At 45.6% G+C, this 17,406-nt stretch overlaps 1 protein-coding gene across 1 annotated transcript; it reads right to left on the reverse strand.

The window, feature by feature from the left end:
- Nucleotides 1–4,668: 4,668 nt before the first annotated feature.
- POLR2D (RNA polymerase II subunit D) lies at nucleotides 4,669–17,055 on the reverse strand. The gene is made up of 4 exons (XM_012462317.2): nucleotides 16,976–17,055; nucleotides 9,595–9,775; nucleotides 7,252–7,347; nucleotides 4,669–5,510 (listed from the first exon to the last, which is right to left on the reverse strand). The coding sequence occupies exons 1-4, from the start codon at nucleotides 17,046–17,048 to the stop codon at nucleotides 5,432–5,434; spliced, it is 429 nt and encodes a 142-aa protein (XP_012317740.1). The 5' UTR covers nucleotides 17,049–17,055; the 3' UTR covers nucleotides 4,669–5,431.
- Nucleotides 17,056–17,406: the final 351 nt, after the last annotated feature.

Genomic DNA, 17,406 nt, shown 5'->3' on the forward strand with positions numbered 1-17,406 from the left:
CAGGAGTTGCAAATAGGTACTTTTATCTAGTCAAAGAGCTTTACAGAAACCTGAGAGCTGTAACCACATGTATTTCCTCAGTATTTCTCACCACAACTGTTTAGACCCTAATGACAACTAAACTACACCAGGGACTGACCCTGGACCCAGAATTCTCCCCAAGGAAACTTCAATATGAACTGGATATTCAGTAACAGGAAATACTTGTCAATGTTCCTAAGTGCTATAGTGCCCATTATAGAGCAAAGTATATTTTTGAAACACATACTTAAGTATTTCAGAATGAAGTATTATGTTGACTGCTTTCAAATGCTTCCTAGCAACGAAATACAGATAAAGCAAATAGCGTATCTTTTACATCAAGGTGGTAAACACATAGGTATCGATGTACTGGTCCTTCTAGGTTTTCTGTAAGTATAAATTTTCGTACAAAACAAAAAAACTTGAAATGGCCAGTCGTGGTGGCTTATGCCTCTAATCCTAGCACTTTGGGAGGCCAAGGTGGGCGGATCACCTGAGGTCAGGAGCTCAGGACCAGCCTGACCAACATGGAGAAACCCCACCTCTACTAAAAATACAAAATTAGCCAGGCGTGGTGGTGCGTGCCTGTAATCCCAGCTACTCAGGAGGCTGAGGTAGGAGAATTGCCTGAACCCAGGAGGTGGAGGTTGCGGTGAGCTGAGATCGCGCCATTGCACTCCAGCCTGGGCAACAAGAGTGAAACTCTGCCTAAAAAAAAACAAAACAAAAACAAAAAACAAAAACTGAAATCTCACACCACTGGCATATTTACCACTTTTTTTTTTTGAGACAGAGTTTCACTCTTGTTACCCAGGCTGGAGTGCAATGGCGCGATCTCGGCTCACCGCAACCTCCACCTCCTGGGTTCAGGCAATTCTCCTGCCTCAGCCTCCTGAGCAGCTGGGATTACAGGCATGCGCCACCACGCCCAGCTAATTTTTTGTATTTTTCATAGAGACGGGGTTTCACCATGTTGACCAGGATGGTCTCGATCTCTTGACCTCGTGATCCACCTGTCTCGGCCTCCCAAAGTGCTGGGATTACAGGAGTGAGCCACTGCGCCCAGCCACCACTTTTTATATATAAGCCTAAAACACTAACGGTATCACTGAAGCAGCTTATCGATGCTCAAGTCCCATCTAGTAATGCTATTTATCATGCCTCAGGTCTAATAAATTTTATTAAAACCAGAATGACTAGATGCTATGGTCTGAATGTGCACCCTCCCACCCAGTTCATACACTGAACCCTTCACTGATGTGACAGTATTAAGAGGTGGAGTCTTTAGCAGGTGATTAAGTCATGAGAGAACATCCCTCATGAAGGGGATCAATGCCCTTATTAAGAGGCTTCAGGGCCAGGTGCAGTGGCTCACACCTGTAACCGCAGCACTTTGAGAGGCTGAGGCGTGGCATGGCGGGGGTGGGGGTGGTGGTGAGGGAGGAATCACAAGGTCAAGAGATCAAGACCATCCTGGCCAACATGGTGAAACTCCGTCTCTACTAAAAATACAAAAATTAGCTGGGTGTGGTGTCTGTAGTCCCAGCTACTTGGGAAGCTGAGGCAGAATTGCTTGAACCCGAGGTGGAGGTGGCAGTGAGCAAGACCCTGTATCCAAAAAAATAAAAATAAAAATAAGCTGCCTGGCCCTTCCATCCTTCTACCATAAGGCCACTGTTCATTCCTTATGGAAGATGCAGAAAAAAGGTACCATCTCGGATCAGAGAGCTGTCCTTGCCAGACACTGAACCTACCAGCACTGGATCTTGCATTTGCCAGCCTCCACAACTGTGAGAAAGAAATTCCTATTATTTATAGGTTACCCAGTATCTAAGGTATTCTGTTACAGCAGCAGGAACAAACTAAGACCCTAAACCTTTCAGAAAGATTCATTCAGCTTTCTGGCGAAGTGAGGGTTTGACAACCCATCTTTTTTTTTTTTGAGACGGAGTTTCGCTCTTGTTACCCAGGCTGGAATGCAATGGCGCGATCTCGGCTCACCACAACCTCCGCCTCCTGGGTTCAGGCAATTCTCCTGCCTCAGCCTCCTGAGTAGCTGGGATTACAGGCACACGCCACTATGCCCAGCTAATTTTTTTGTATCTTTAGTAGAGACGGGGTTTCACCATGTTGACCAGGATGGTCTCGATCTCTTGACCTCGTGATCCACCCGCCTCGGCCTCCCAAAGTGCTGGGATTACAGGCCTGAGCCACCGCGCCCGGCAACAACCCATCTTTTTGTTGTTTCATTAAGTTCCCAAATTCTTTCCTTATTTTGCAAACATAGTACAATGAGCCCAACAATGTTTCAGATTGTGCAAGTTCTCCTGGTGGCTATTTTCAACAGCAATATGCTGTCCAGCCCTGTAGAAAACAATTTTTGACTGTCTAGCAGAATAGCTGACCAGGCTTTGAACCTATAACAGCATGAGGTTGCTTTAGACAAGTAATTCCCTAGCATGAGTCGTTTTAAATCTGCTTTTAATCACCTTGATAACTACCATTGATTAGTGCCTAACTACATGCTGGGGCATTACATACTTCTCAGGGAGCTCAGAGAACCCCTGGCACATACGTGGAAATGACAGTAAAGATGGTACTGTGCTCCTCGGTTGCCATCTAGCACGTGCCTGGATCGTAACTCTGGGCTTCCAAGTCTCTTTCATTCCACTACATTAGTGCCAATCAGCACATGTAAGTGCCTCAGGATACAACTTTGCAGTGCTCACTTCAGCAGCACGCGCACCCAAACTGGAACAATACGGAGACGACGGCATGGCCACTGCCCACGAATGGCATGCAAATCCATCAAGCATTAAAAAGTAAATAAAAGTTAACTCTGCAGATTTAAGGAGTAAGCGATTTCATTTATGTTCAAAGTCTGATACTATCAGTTGGTATGCTACCAAATTCTTGCACTGATTTCTATGAAGCAAGCTGACGTAATTATCTGTGTCTACCAGCTCATCTGCCCGAGATGCTAAGAACAGTTAACATTTACTGGAACACACTGTAAGTCAGACACCTCTAGGCTCTTCATAATTTCCTCTTCATTCAACCTTCTCAAAATATCCATGGGGAGATACTATTATTATCCACATTTCATAACTGAGAACACCAATGAGGCTCAAAGAAGTGAAGTTGTGGGCCGGGCGCGGTGGCTCACGCCTGTAATCCCAGCACTTTGGGAGGCCGAGGCGGGTGGATCACGAGGTCAAGAGATCGAGACCATCCTGGTCAACATGGTGAAACCCCGTCTCTACTAAAAATACAAAAAAATTAGCTGGGCATGGTGGCGCGTGCCTGTAATCCCAGCTACTCAGGAGGCTGAGGCGGGAGAATTGCCTGAACCCAGGAGGCGGAGGTTGCAGTGAGCCGAGATCGCGCCATTGCACTCCAGCCTGGGTAACAAGAGCGAAACTCCGTCTCAAAAAAAAAAAAAAAAAAAAAAAGAATTTTTTATTTTTGCCTTATTCTAGTAGCAAACATAAAACTACGCTAACTGTAAAAGCCAACATTATTCTTTCTCCTTTTTCCTTGGATCACAAGTTCGTATGCAGTCAAGCAAATGCCCAAAGAAAAACCCCAGAATTCAAGAGGTGTATTTCCTTCAGAAAAATCAAAGCTAGAATGTTTAGCTATTAAAGTGTCTCCCCCTAGACTGAGATCAAGTGACTTCATTGCAGAGGCTCAAGAGTAGCTGACTCCCTCCTCCCAAATCAGCCCATCATAGAACACCTATTGCTAAGTAGCAAGCCAGAGGCTTAGACTGGAGACTTCAAAGTGTTCAGAACTTCAAGCCTGGCCTATGAAGTAAAAATTCTTTAAGTACAATTGCAATTTTATTTTTCTCCAAAGAATAGTTTTTCTTCAGTCCTTAAGAACTCCGCTCCTTGTATGGGCTTTGGTGGGGGTCATGGGGCAGCACCCGCAGGTCTGCATCGGGGTGGAGCTGTTTGGTCCTTGCGGGCTTCATGAGCTCGATTCCTGACTACCATGCTGTGAACGGCACAACTCACACAGTAATGCAGCCTCACATCCAGCCTATGAAATACACAGGCGTCAAGGACGCCCACTTCAGAAACACTGCTAACTGCTGCGGCCTCTGCGTTTCAAATGATACATTTCTTAAAAGCCTTGTCATGGGCACACAATGGGCATAGTTCATGCAGCAAATAGGTTGGAGTGAATAGTGTACACCTGGCTGCAGCCCTCTTTGGCACGACCACTGTTTCTTCTTTTCTTTGTCACCTTGAGGTGCAGGCCAAGGAAAGATGAAGTAGAATCTTAATCTGAGGGTGACTAAATGAGTCCTTCAAATCCACATTCTGCAAGACAGTTCAAGAAAAAAGGCAAAGTAGCCATCTCGCTCAAGGCTACGGGCTCCACAATACTTAGCACAGTTGTCCCCAAGTGTAAACACTTCCCATGGCGCGCTTCTTCCCTGTCCCCTAGGTTAGGCACAGTAATACCAAGGCGTTCTGTCATGGACACTCTCATCCTTTAAGGTGGTGCACACCTGTGGCCCCAGCTATTTGGGAGGCTGAGGCAGGGGGGTCAAGGTGCAGTGAGCCGTGACTGTACCACTGCACTCCTCTAGCCTGGGCAAGAGTTAAGACCCTATCTCCATTAAGACAAAAACAAGCATTTCAAACAATAACAGCGGTTTAATTATTCCTTTGGCATCTAGGTAAAACAGGTCTTTGTCTATAAAGTCTACTATGTTCTGGTCTAGTTTCAAAAAGTATAAACGTGAAATTAAAACATGAAATATTGGCTGGGCGCGGTGGCTCAAGCCTGTAATCCCAGCACTTTGGGAGGCCAAGGCGGGCGGATCACGAGATCAAGAGATCGAGACCATCCTGGCCAACATGGTGAAACCCCGTCTTACTAAAAATACAAAAATTAGCTGGGCGTGGTGGCGTGCACCTGTAGTCCCAGCTACTCAGGAGGCCGAGGCAGAAGAATTGCTTGAACGCAGGAGGTGGAGGTTGCAGTGAGCCGAGATTGTGCCACTGCACTCCAGCCTGGCGCCTGGAGAGAGTAAGACTCTGTCTCAAAAAAAAAAACACGTGAAGTATTAATAAACGATGATGTGGAGGCCAAAAACCATGAATGAGGTAGTCAACAGTGTGGCTTATATGACACATCCACCTCACACTTCCCAGAGGCACGTTCAGAAAAGCCACCAGCAGCCACTGCACAAGGCTGCTCCAGGATTACAGGTCACCCGGGCCTATGGGTTACTTGAAACAGCGACCTAACCCAGTGCCAAGCTGGGCGGTTTTCTCCAAAGGAATTCTCAACTGTCTTCTGCAGTAGAGTTGCTGTGCAAGTCAGCCCGAGCCCCTGGGAAGATGGTGTTACACCTGGGGACATGGTTTCTCTGAGAAGCAGTGATGTTTGGAGATTAATACTGAAAGCTGCGCTTCGTCTGGATATCGTCAAGAATCTGCTGCAGCTCCTCATCTTCAAACCGCCCCTCCAAGCTACAACAAGAAAACCAAAAGAATGAGTGACTTGGCAACTGGCAATTTTCTCACACTCTTCCTTGAGGCGTGATAATCTACTGCTTCTATCTCTAACACCTTTACCTTTCATCTGTATTTCTTTTCCACTTTTCCTGAAAAAACATTACAAAATATTTCCAACACGTAAAAGATAAAAGGTATAAAAAATAACCCTTTACAGTTAGCCCCACTTGATTCAGAGTGCTTTTGTTTTCTTGAGATGGAGTCTAGCCCTGTCGCTCAAGCTGTAGTACAGTGGCGTGATCTCAGCTCACTGCAACCTCTGCCTCCCGGGTTCAGGCAATTCTTAAGAGTTCTTTTATTTATTTATTTTTAAGTTTTTATTTATTTTTTGAGAGGGAGTTTCACTCTTGTCCCCCAGGCTGGAATGCAGTGGCATGATCTTGGCTCACCGAAACCTCCCCCTCCTGGATTCAAGTGATTTTCCTACCTCAGCCTATTGAGTAGCTGGGATTAGAGACAACCGCCACCACGCCCGGCCAATTTTTATGATTTTAGTAGAGACAGGGTTTTACCCTGTTGGCCAGGCTGGTATGAAAGTCCTGACCTCAGGTGATCTGCTCGCCTCAGCCTCCCAAAGTGCTAAGATGACAGGCGTGAGCCAACAAGCAGGAAAAGTGGATGCTATGTATCCTACCCTAGACCTACACCTTCCCTTCTTCCCCAGGAATAACCACGATTTATATCATTGCCATACATTTAAAATTTTATTTGCCACATATATATTTATATTTACTACACATTTATGGATATATAATATGCAGTAGTTTCAAACTTTGTAAGAAATGGCATCATACTGTATTTATCCTTCTGCAATTTTCTGGCATGTGATGTTATTATTCCATGTTGTTCTAGAGCATTTTATTTTCACTGCTGTACAATAAACACTGTTATGACTATACAATGATTCATTTATCCATTTTCTTGTTGATCAAGAGATTATCAAATTTCTGCTATCATTAATAGTACAGCATGAGGCTGGGCGCCATGGCTTATGCCTGTAATCCCAGCACTTTGAGAGGCCGAAACGGGCAGATCACCTGAGGCCAAGAGTTTGAGATCAGCCTGGCCAACATGGCAAAAACCCATGTCTACTTAAAAAAAAAAAAAAAAAAAAAAAAATGCAGCAATGAACACTGGAATATACATCTCCTTGTAAACTTGTGTGAGCTACCTTTAGGATATGTACCCAGGCAGCTTGGCCAAGATGGCAAAACCCCATCTCTACTAAAAATACAAAAATTAGCCAGGTATGGTGGCAGGCACCTGAAATCCCAGCTACTCAGGAGACTGAGGCAGGAGAATCGCTAGAACCCAGGAGGTAGAGGTTGAAGTGAGCCGAGATCGCACCACTGCACTCCAGCCTGGGTGACAGAGTGAGACTCTGTCTCAAAAAAAAAAGGTATGTACCCAGGAATGGAGTTTTGGAACATGGAGTACTTTCATCTTTACTAGACATAGCCAAATTGCTCTCCAAAATGATTGTTCTAATTAACACTCCTACCATCAGTATATGGAAGTTCTAGCTGTTCCTTATTTTTGCTATCACTTGGTATCACTCTCACTGTTAAAACAGCACTTTAATTCAATATTGGCAATTATGTATACAAATATAAAATGCATAAACATTTTAGACACACCAATTATATTTGCAGAAATTTATCCAGTATACAGAGAATTTATCACAACTGGTACTAACCTTGGGATTAGAGCCTTGGACTCCTCAGCAGTCTCTGGGCAAAGGTTGGCCAAACAGGCCAACTCAAACTTATGAAGCTTTTTCTGGAGTAGCAAGCTGATCAACAGGGGGAAAAAAAAATCAAAACAAATTAAAACCAAATAACAAAAATCAAATAATAATCAACAGGAAAAAAGGGATCAAATGTAGCTAGCATTTAAAAATAGCTAGATGGCTGGGTGTGGTGGCTCACGCCTATAATTCCAGCACTTTGAGAAGCCAAGGTGGGAGGATCACTTGAATGGGGAGTTTGAGACCAGCCTCAGCACCATGGTGATACCCCATCTCTACTAAAAATACAAAAATTAGCTAGGTGTGGTGGTGTGTGTCTGCAGTCCCAGCTACTTGGGAGGCTGAGGCATGAGAATCGCTTGAACCTGTGAGGCAGAGGTTGCAGTGAGCCGAGATTGCACCACTGCACTCCAATCTGGGTGACAAAGTAAGATTCTGTCTCGAAAATATAAAAAGGTAGAGGAGGCAGGGCATAGTGGCTCGTGCCTGTAATCCTAGCAGTTTGGGAGGCCAAGATGGGAGGATCCCTTGAGCCCAGGAGTTCAAGACCAGCCTGGGCAACATAGTCTCTAAAATAAATAAATATATACATACATAAAATAAAAATAGCTACAGAAGTCTTGAAATGTCCCTACTACATAATCAATATCCTAAACACCCTAGCATACTCATTGTACATTCTAAGTAACAAAGTATCACATGTACCTTATACGTATGTACAAATACTATTATTTAAAAAAATGTAGGCTGGGCATGGTGGCTCACCTCTAATCCCAGTGCTTTGTTTTTTGGGTTTTTTTTTTTGAGATGGAGTCTCACTCTGTCACCCAGTCTGGAGTGCAATGGAGTGATCTCAGCTCCCTGCTATCTCTGCCTCCTTGGTTCAAGCAATTCTCCTGTTTCAGTCTCCTGAGTACCTGGGACTACAAGCGTGCGCTATCATGCCCAGCTAAGTGATATTTGTATTTTTAGTGATTTTTGTATTTTTAGTAGAGATGAGGTTTCACCATGTTGGTCAGGCTGGCCTTGAACTCCTGACCTTGAGTGCTCTGCCCGTCTTGATCTCCCAAAGTGCTGGAATTACAGGTATGAGCCACTGCACCCAGCTAATCCCAGAACTTTGGGAGGCTAAGGTGGGAAGATCAACTGAGGCCAGGAGCTTGAGACCAGCCTAGGCAAAATAGTAAGTCTCCCCATCTCTACAAAAAAAAAAATAACAACAAAAAAAACACTTACTTCCCTACTAACAGTACCATTTAGATCACACATACTGGACTTATGTGACAGATTCACATTTGAGTCTGTTCCCAGACTGGAAGGCAGTGGCACAATCACAGCTCGCTGCGGCCTCAACCTCCCAGGCTCGGATGGTCCTCCACTTCAGACTCCCACGTAACTAGGACCACAGGTACTTGCCACCACACCTGTATCATTTTGGTACTTTTTTGTAGAGAGGAGCTTCACCATGTTGCCTAGGTTTGTCTCCAACTCCTGGCCTCAAGTGACTGGCCCATCTCAACCCCCCAGAGTGTGGATTACAGGTGTAAGCCACCACACCTGGCTGAAATTTTGGTCTTAAAAGCAATTTTTAGATTTTTAAGACTTTTTTTTTTTTTTTGAGACAGAGTTTCACTCTTGTTACCCAGGCTGGAGTGCAATGGCACAATCTCAGCTCACTGCTACCTCCACCTCCTGGGTTCAGGCAATTCTCCTGCCTCAGCCTCCTGAGTAGCTGGGATTACAGGCACGTGCCACCATGCCCAGCTAATTTTTTGTATTTTTAGTAGAGACGGGGTTTCACCATGTTGACCAGGATGGTCTCGCTCTCTTGACCTCGTGATCTACCCTCCTCGGCCTCCCAAAGTGCTGGGATTACAGGCATGAGCCACCACACCTAGCCCTCCACTTTTTTTTTTTTAAGAGTTGCAAATGCTGGAGTGCAGTGGTGCAATCTCAGCTCACTGGAACCTTGGCCTGCAGGTTCAAGCGATTCTCCCGCCTCAGCCTCCTAAGTAGGTGGGATTAATGGTGTGTACCACCACACCCAGCTAATTTTTTGTATTTTTAGTGGAGGTTTTTGCGATGTTGGCCAGGCTGGTCTTGAACACCTGGCCTCAAGTGACCTGTTGCCTCCTGCCTCAGCCTCCCAAAGTGCTGGGATTACAGGTGTGAGCTACCATGCCCAGCCCAACATTATTTTACTTAAATTCACAGGTGACGCCTGGGAAAGGGCAAGGGGATAGCATTCTACATGCAGCTAACGGTCTGGATTAATTTCCTTTAAGCACTCACCTACGAACACTGGCAATGGTCTCTCTATTTTTGAAACGACTGAAACGGGCTGTGTAGTTTAATGTTTTCATGAAGACTTCTGAGAGTTCTTGTTCATCCTCTGCGCTCTCATTCTGCTGCTTTCGATGTTCCAGAAGCATATGAACTTCGGAGTTTAGAAGTGTCTCAGCTGTTTCAAACTCTATTTGTGAGAAGCATAAATGGCAGCTGAAAATACTCCTTCAAAAGTTTGCTTCTAAATGTTCATTATGCATTCGAACATTTCTCTGCCCCTGCAGAAATCCAGGTTTCCTACTCCACATTTTTTTTAAAACTTTATTTTTTTTGAGACAGAGTCTCACTTTGTCGCCCAGGCTGGAGTGCAGTCGCGTGATCTTGGCTCACTGCAACCTCTGCCTCCCAGGTTCAAGCGATTCTCCTCTCTCAGCCTCCTGAGTAGCTGGGATTACAAGCGTGTGCCACCACGCTCAGCTAATTTTTTTTTTAGTAGGACAGGGTTTCATCATGTTACTCAGGCTGGTCTCGAACTCCTGACATTGTGATCCACCCGCCTCAGCCTCCCAAAGTGCTGGGATTACAGGCGTGAGCCACTGCTCCCGGCTTTTAAACTTTTATTTTAGGCTCAGGGTACACGTACAGGTTTGAAATACAGGAGAAATGGGTGTTATGAGGGTTTGGTGTAGACTATTTTGTCATCCAAGTGATAAGCATAGTACTGATAGGTAGTTTTTCAATCCGTACCACCCATTCCCTCAACTAGGCCCCAGTGTCCGTTGTTCCCTTGTGTCCACATGTACTCAAAGTTTAACTCCCCCTTATAAAAGAATGTGAGGTATTTGGTTTTTTGTTCCTGTGTTCATTTGCTTAAGTTAATGGCCTCCAGCTCCATCCATGTTGCTACAAGACAGATTTTGTTCATTTTAGCTTGTCTGAGCTAGTTTCTAACACCAAAAACCTGACCTAGACATGCTATTAAATAATGACACAGACTAGTTACTTATTTCAAGAGTATACTGACAATTACTTCCCTCTAGCCTGTATCAACTCATCATCTTCCTATTTCAACAATGCTAGTATTATATTCTCAATTTTAAGAATTGTTACCTATTAAATAGGGCCAAGTGTCTGGAAATAAATATTAATAATGTACCCTAAATTCTATTTTTGTACCCACACAAATGTTATAAGCAATTTTTAAGAATTTGATTTGAGAGAAAAAGAAACCCATGGCTCCTTTTCATAATATATGGCTGGCTACCTTCTACATATCCAGAATAGTTCTGTTAAAAAATGCAGTTCCCCTTGTGAAAATCATTCTTTCCCTTACGGTACTGCAGGATCTTATGTTCCTAATGCTTATCTCAAAGTATCAGAGAAAGTTTTTACCTGCCTTTCCCTTAACAGTGAGTTCCCCTAGAGTAGGAACCATTCATATACATGAATTCATGTTTATACTCCCACACTGAAGAGGAAGCAACAGAGGAAAAGCCAAAATGACTCACAATTTCACATTCACATGTGCTATGGGTCTGTTTTCTTTTGGGGAAATCACTAACACCTCCCTCAGAGTAATGCCTTCCCATTTCTCAAGCCAGGTAACTGACAAGAGCGTCATTCTACTTTCACAACACAGACAGTTTTGGTGGTGGGTCAGGAGGAAACAGATGTGATGCGAGGTATGTATGTATGTATGTATGCATGTATATATGTATGTATGTATGTATGTATGTAGAGAGGGAGCTTCACTCTTGTTGACCAAGCTGGAGTGCAATGGCACTTTCTCAGCTCATTGCAACCTCCTCTCGGGTTCAAGTGACTCTCCTGCCTCAGCCTCCTGAGTAGCTGTGATTACAGGCATGCGCCACCACACCCGACTAATTTTTTCTGTATTTTTAGTAGAGAGAGGTTTTACCAGGTTGGCCAGGCTGGTCAGGAGACCTCAAGTGATCTGCCTACCTTGGCCTCCCAAAGTGTTGGGATTACAGGTGTCAGCCACTGTGCCCAGCCCAGTATTTTCATTTGAAAGGTACTCATTGCTACTGAATATAATAGGCTACCAATACAGATGAAGCACTACTGAAATAAGATTAAACTATAAATTAAAAAATAAGGCTGGGTGCGGTGGCTCTCGCCTGTAATCCCAGCACTTTGGGAAGCCGAGGTGGTTAGATCACCTGAGGTCAAGACGAGCCTGACCAACATGGAGAAACCCTGTCTTTACTAAAAATACAAAGTTAGCAGGGCATAGGGGCACATGCCTGTAATCCCACTTGGGAGGCTGAGGCAAGACTGCTTGAACCCGGGAGGCGGAGGTCGTGGGGTGAACCAAGATCAAGCCATTGCACTCCAGCCTGGGCAGGAAGAGCAAAACTCCATCTCAAAAAAAAAAAGATAACCAAAAGCTATTTTCTACCCAAGTGCAGGAGAGTTTAAACAAAAATCTCAGAATATCTTCTTTTTCAGTTTTCTAGCTTACAACAGGGGATGTACGACCGTGAATACCTATTTGCATACCAGGAAAGTTACCTCTTTTAATCTTTAACACTGAGGCAGTGTAGGTACAGAAGGAACAACTGCCTCACAGCAGTGAGTAGAGGAAAAGGCACTCTATCAGGACTGCAGGACACCCACACTCTGAAGTGACAGTAACAAATGACATGACGCCACAAAAAAGGGGAAGAAGCAGCTAATCAGTTACAAATCCATTTGTTGGAACTTTGATGCTTTTATAGGTCCTGGAAAAATCAATGTTAAGAGATGCCTCCCAGGTCGGGCGCAGTGGCTCATGCCTGTAATCTCAGCACTTTGGGAGGCTGAGGTGGGTGGATCACCTGAGGTCGGGTGTTCAAGACCCGCCTAACATGGTGAAACTTCGTCTCTACTAAAAACACAAAAATTAGCCAGGCGTGGTGGCACAAGCCTGTAATCCCAGCTGCTCGGGAGGCTGAGGCAGGAGAATTGCTTGAACCCGGGAGGCGGAGGTTGCGGTAAGCTAAGATCATGTCGGCTGATCATGCCCCACTCAGCCTGGGCAACAAGAATGAAACTGTGTCTCAAAAAAGAGATGTCTCCCTTTCTGCACTAAACCGTAATTACTTGTTAAATGGAATGTAACTTTTAGGACACCAGGAAACTAGTCAATTGTCTCTATTTCTCATTAAGAGCACTACCCAAGTACTGCTAATACATTATCGTTACTCCCTTAAGCCAAGGAAGGTCCAGGCAGCCCAACTGCGGCTCAGAGGGCCTAGGAAAGCGGTGCGTGAGACCCATCACAGAGCTTTCGGGAGGCATTCCCAGGGTGTGGCATCAACAGAACAGGGTGGAGAAAGCAGTTCAGACACTTTTGTGTAACTATGGAGCGGAGGGATCCACAGTTTCTCCCCATGGCTAATCCCAAGGAACACTTTCAAGGGAAAGCACACACGATTTATTTGGAAACAAAAGGAAATAGATCAGGGGATCTGCATGTTATTGTCTCTTGTGCAGATATTTTAAGAACAATGGCCATTATTTATTAATCCCTGTTCCTAAAAAAGGAAAAACAATTCCTTGGCCAGTATGTCATCTGGAAATTTTACAGAGGATCATTAATAGGCCAGGTGCAGTGGCTCACACCTGTAATTTCTTTTTTCTTTTTTTGAGGTGGAGTTTCGCTCTTGTTGCCCAGGCTGGATCTCGGCTGACCACAACCTCTACCTCCCGGGTTTCAAGTGATTCTCTTGCCTCAGCCTCCTGAGTAGCTGGAATTACAGGCATGTGCCACCATACACGGCTAGATTTTGTATTTTAAGTAGAGATGGGGTTTCACCATGTTGGTCAGGCTGGTCTCAAACTCCTGACCTCATGATCTGCCTGCCTCAGCCTCCCAAAGTGTTGGGATTACAGGCTTGAGCCACCGCGCCCAGCTCCACACCTGTAATTTCTAACACTTTGAGAGGCCAAGGCAGGCAGGCAGGCAGATCGCTTGAGTCTAGGAGTTCAAGACCAGCCTGGCCAACATGGTGAAACACTGAGCCTACTAAAAATACAAAACTTAGCTGGGCATGGTGGGGGGTGCCTATAGTCCTAGATACTGGGGAAGCTGAGGCAGGATTGCCTGAACCCAGGAGGCACAGGTTGCAGTAAGCTGAGATTGTGCCACTGCACTTCAGCCCAGGCGACAGAGTGAGACACTGTCTCAAATAAATAAATATCTTCAAAATCAATAAATTAAAAACTAAAATAGTAAGTTCTAAAGTATTAAACTATAAAATATAAAAAATACATAATAACCTTTTTTCATTTTTATATTTTTATTTTAGAGGGCAGGATTTTTGTTTTAATCTTAAATTTATTATTTTGCCAGGTGTGGTGGCTCACACCTGTAATCTCAGCACTCTGGGAGGCCGAGCTGGGTGGACCACCTGACGTCAGTAGTTCAAAACCAGCCTGGCCAACATGCTGAAAGCCCAGCTCTACTGAAAATATAAAAATTAGCCACGTGTGGTGGTGCGCGCCTGTAATCCCAGCTACTTGGGAGGCTGAGACAGGAGAATCAAGAATTACTTGAGGGCCAGGCACGATGGCTTACACTTGTAATCCCAGCACTTTGGGAGACCATGGCAGGCAGACTACCTGAGGTCAGGAGTTCAAGACCAGGCTAGCCAACATATAGTGAAACCCCATCTCTACTAAAAATACAAAAATTAGCCGGGCATGGTTGTGCATGCCTGTAGTCCCAGCAACTTGGGAAGCTGAGGCAGAATAACTTGAACCCAGGAGGCAGAGGTTGATGTGAGCCAAGACTGTGCCACTGCACTCCAGCCTGGGCCACAGAGTAAGACTCCATCTCTCATAACTAACTATATATATATATTTTTTCTTTTTTTCTCTAGAGACAGGGGTTTCAGTTACTCAGGCTGGAATGCACTAGTGTGGTCAGAGCTCACTGCAGCCTCCAACTCCTGGGCTCAAGTGATCCTCTTGCTTCAGCCTCCTGAGGAACTGGGCCTACAGGCGCATGCCACCACTCACTCTTTTAGAGACTGGGTCTTCCTGTGTTGCCTAGGTTTATCCAACACCAACGTCCCCTGTCTTTGCTTTACATAATAAACATTTCATATGTCTATATCAGTTAAGACATTAAAGAGAGATACAAAGAACTCTGGCACTGTTACTTGATAGGATCTAAGATCCAATTACAGTTGTGCCTCAGTCTAATCAGGGGATTGGTTCCAGGACCTCTACACATACCAAATCCTAAGCATACTGAGGTCCCACAGTCGGCCCTGCAGAACTCACATACAAAAAGCCTGCCTGCCCTCTGTATCCTCAGTTTCACATCGTGATCCAAGTTTGGCTGGAAAAAGCCCTGCGTATAAGTGGACCGTGCAGTTCAAGCCTGTGTTGTTCACAGTCAATTGTATCCAATTCAGCAAAATTTTCATGTGTACCACACACTACCTGATTTCATCAAAAATTATTTGCAGAGTGTAATAAAAACTCACTAAGCAAAAAGTACCTAAATAAAACCCAAGTACAAAAAAAAATCTGTGTATCATCAAATTAAGAAAAGCATCTTTTTAGTTATCCTTTAAAAAAGAAACTATTATTTCTATCATGCCAAAAACTTTCATAAATCTACCTATGGAAACATATGACCCTCATTCCATAAATAAAAAACTGAAAGGAGGCTGGGCACCACCAGTCCCAGCTATTGGGAGGCTGCGGAAGAACTGCTTAAGCCCAGGAGTCTGAGTCTGTAGTGCGCTATTATTGAGCCTGTGAATACCCACTGCAGTCCAGGCTGGGAAACACAGTGAGACCCTGTCTCTAAAAAAAAAACAGAAAACCCTCCAAACACTGTAGGTAACTTATATCTGTAACAACAGAAAAACAGCATTAAGGTACAATCAATAAGTACTATCTAGCCCATTGAAAGAATAAGAGGGTGCGCGCGGTAGCTCACACCTGTAATCCCAGCACTTTGGGAGGCCAGGGTGGGCGGATCACGAGGTCAAGATCAGGAATTCAAGAGCAGCCTGGCCAACATGGTGAAACCCCATCTCTACTAAAAATACAAAAATTAGCAGGGCCTGGGCGCGCCTGTAATCCCATCTACTCCAGAGGCTAAGGAAGGAGAAATGCTTGAACTCAGGAGGCGGAGGTTGCAGTGAACCGAGATCGCACCATTGCACTCCAGCCTGGGTAACAGAGCGAGACTCTGTCTCAAAAAATAAAATAAAATAAAAATAAAAGAATAAGATAGGCCGGGCGCGGTGGCTCACGCCTGTAATCCCAGCTACTTGGGAGGCTGAGGCAGGAGAATTGCTTGAACCCAGGAGGCGGAGGTTGCGGTGAGCCGAGATTGAGCCATTGCACTCCAGCCTGGGTAACAAGAGCGAAACTCTGTCTCACAAAAAAAAAAAAAAAAAAAAAAGAATAAGATAGGTCAGGTGCTGTGGCTCACTTGAGCTCAGGAGTTTGAGACCAGCCTGGGCAACATAGTGAGACCTTGTCTTTACAAAAAAAAAAAAAAAAAAAAAAAAGAATTTAATGAGCCAGGTATGGAGGCATGTATCTGTGGTCCTAGCTACTTGGGAGGCTGAGGTGAGAGGATCGCTTGAGCCCGAGAGGTTGAGGCTGCAGTGAGCTCTGATCTTGCCACTACACTACAGCCTTGACAAGACGAGACCCCATCTCAATCAATAAAGAGTAAGATAGCTGTATACAATATATGGTAAAGTTCTTGAGCTGAAGACCTCATCCCTAAGAATAGCCTCCCCTTGGTCACCATAAACCGCTTAAAGTGCGTGCCTGAGAAAACTGAAGGCTACCAAAATAATTTATTTGTTCTAGCCAACAGCTGAAGATAGCCCTCTGTCTCTCCGTCTCAGGGGGAAGGTAGGGGCCTAACTTCGATAGGTGCGCCCGTCAACAAACCACGGTGGGTTCACACGGACCAACCCTCGTCTTCCCGCTTTTTTAAGTACCTCACTTCCCTGACTCCCCTGAGCCCCCGCTCACCACAACCTATTCCCTAATTCTCCCTTAAAACGCCCAGAGGTTTTGTACTAATCGAAGCTGAGTTCGCTTCACGCTGGACTCTTTTCCATAGTGCAACAGTTACTGTTTTAAAATCTGTCCTTACCACCTGAGTGTCCGACTTTATCTTTAACACAAACCCCCGGAACTTCAGTCTGTTATCACATAAAATAACCCACTTGGCCAGGCGGCACCTCCCAGTTCCATGTTCCCTCCCCAGCACTACAACGCGCCGGGGTTTGCGCTATAGTACAATGCCGCCGCTGAGGCCAGGCCTCGGGCGAAGCGCGGATAACGCCAGACCTGCGGGGACCACGCGAAGTGGCGCGGAAGAGTCTGGCAGCCCGAGCCCAACCTTTAGGAAAGATGAGCTGTGAGGCGTCTTCCTCTACGTCGCCAGCCCGCGGATCGCTGCCGCCAGCCGCCATCGCCGCGCCGCCGGCCACAAACCACGCCGCCGGAAACGGAAGCGTGGAGAAAGGCAGCGGAAGGGGCGTGGTCTCAGGCGGGGCGCCGAGGGGTGGGCGGGGCAGGGAGTGCTGGCCTGGGCAGGGAGTGCTGGCCTGGCCGGGCGCGGCTAGAGGACCAGTTGGTGAGGTCTAGGAAGCTCTTAGCCGCCGAGCGGTGCCCTGCGCGGGGTCGGGGTCTGCCGCGCTCTCTCTTTCTTTTCCAATGAGCCTCGCCGCGCGGACGTCTTGGGGCAGCCCCTAAGCCTTTCTGGGCAGAGAGTGTCAGATGAGATGCAGGAACACCTGCTGATGGAGAGCAGGGTTGGCGACTCCGAAC

The sequence above is a fragment of the Aotus nancymaae genome, unplaced genomic scaffold, assembly GCF_030222135.1.
Source record: "Aotus nancymaae isolate 86718 unplaced genomic scaffold, 86718_ANA_hifiasm-v0.15.2.pri h1tg000029l, whole genome shotgun sequence".
In the NCBI taxonomy this organism is placed as follows: domain Eukaryota; kingdom Metazoa; phylum Chordata; class Mammalia; order Primates; family Aotidae; genus Aotus; species Aotus nancymaae.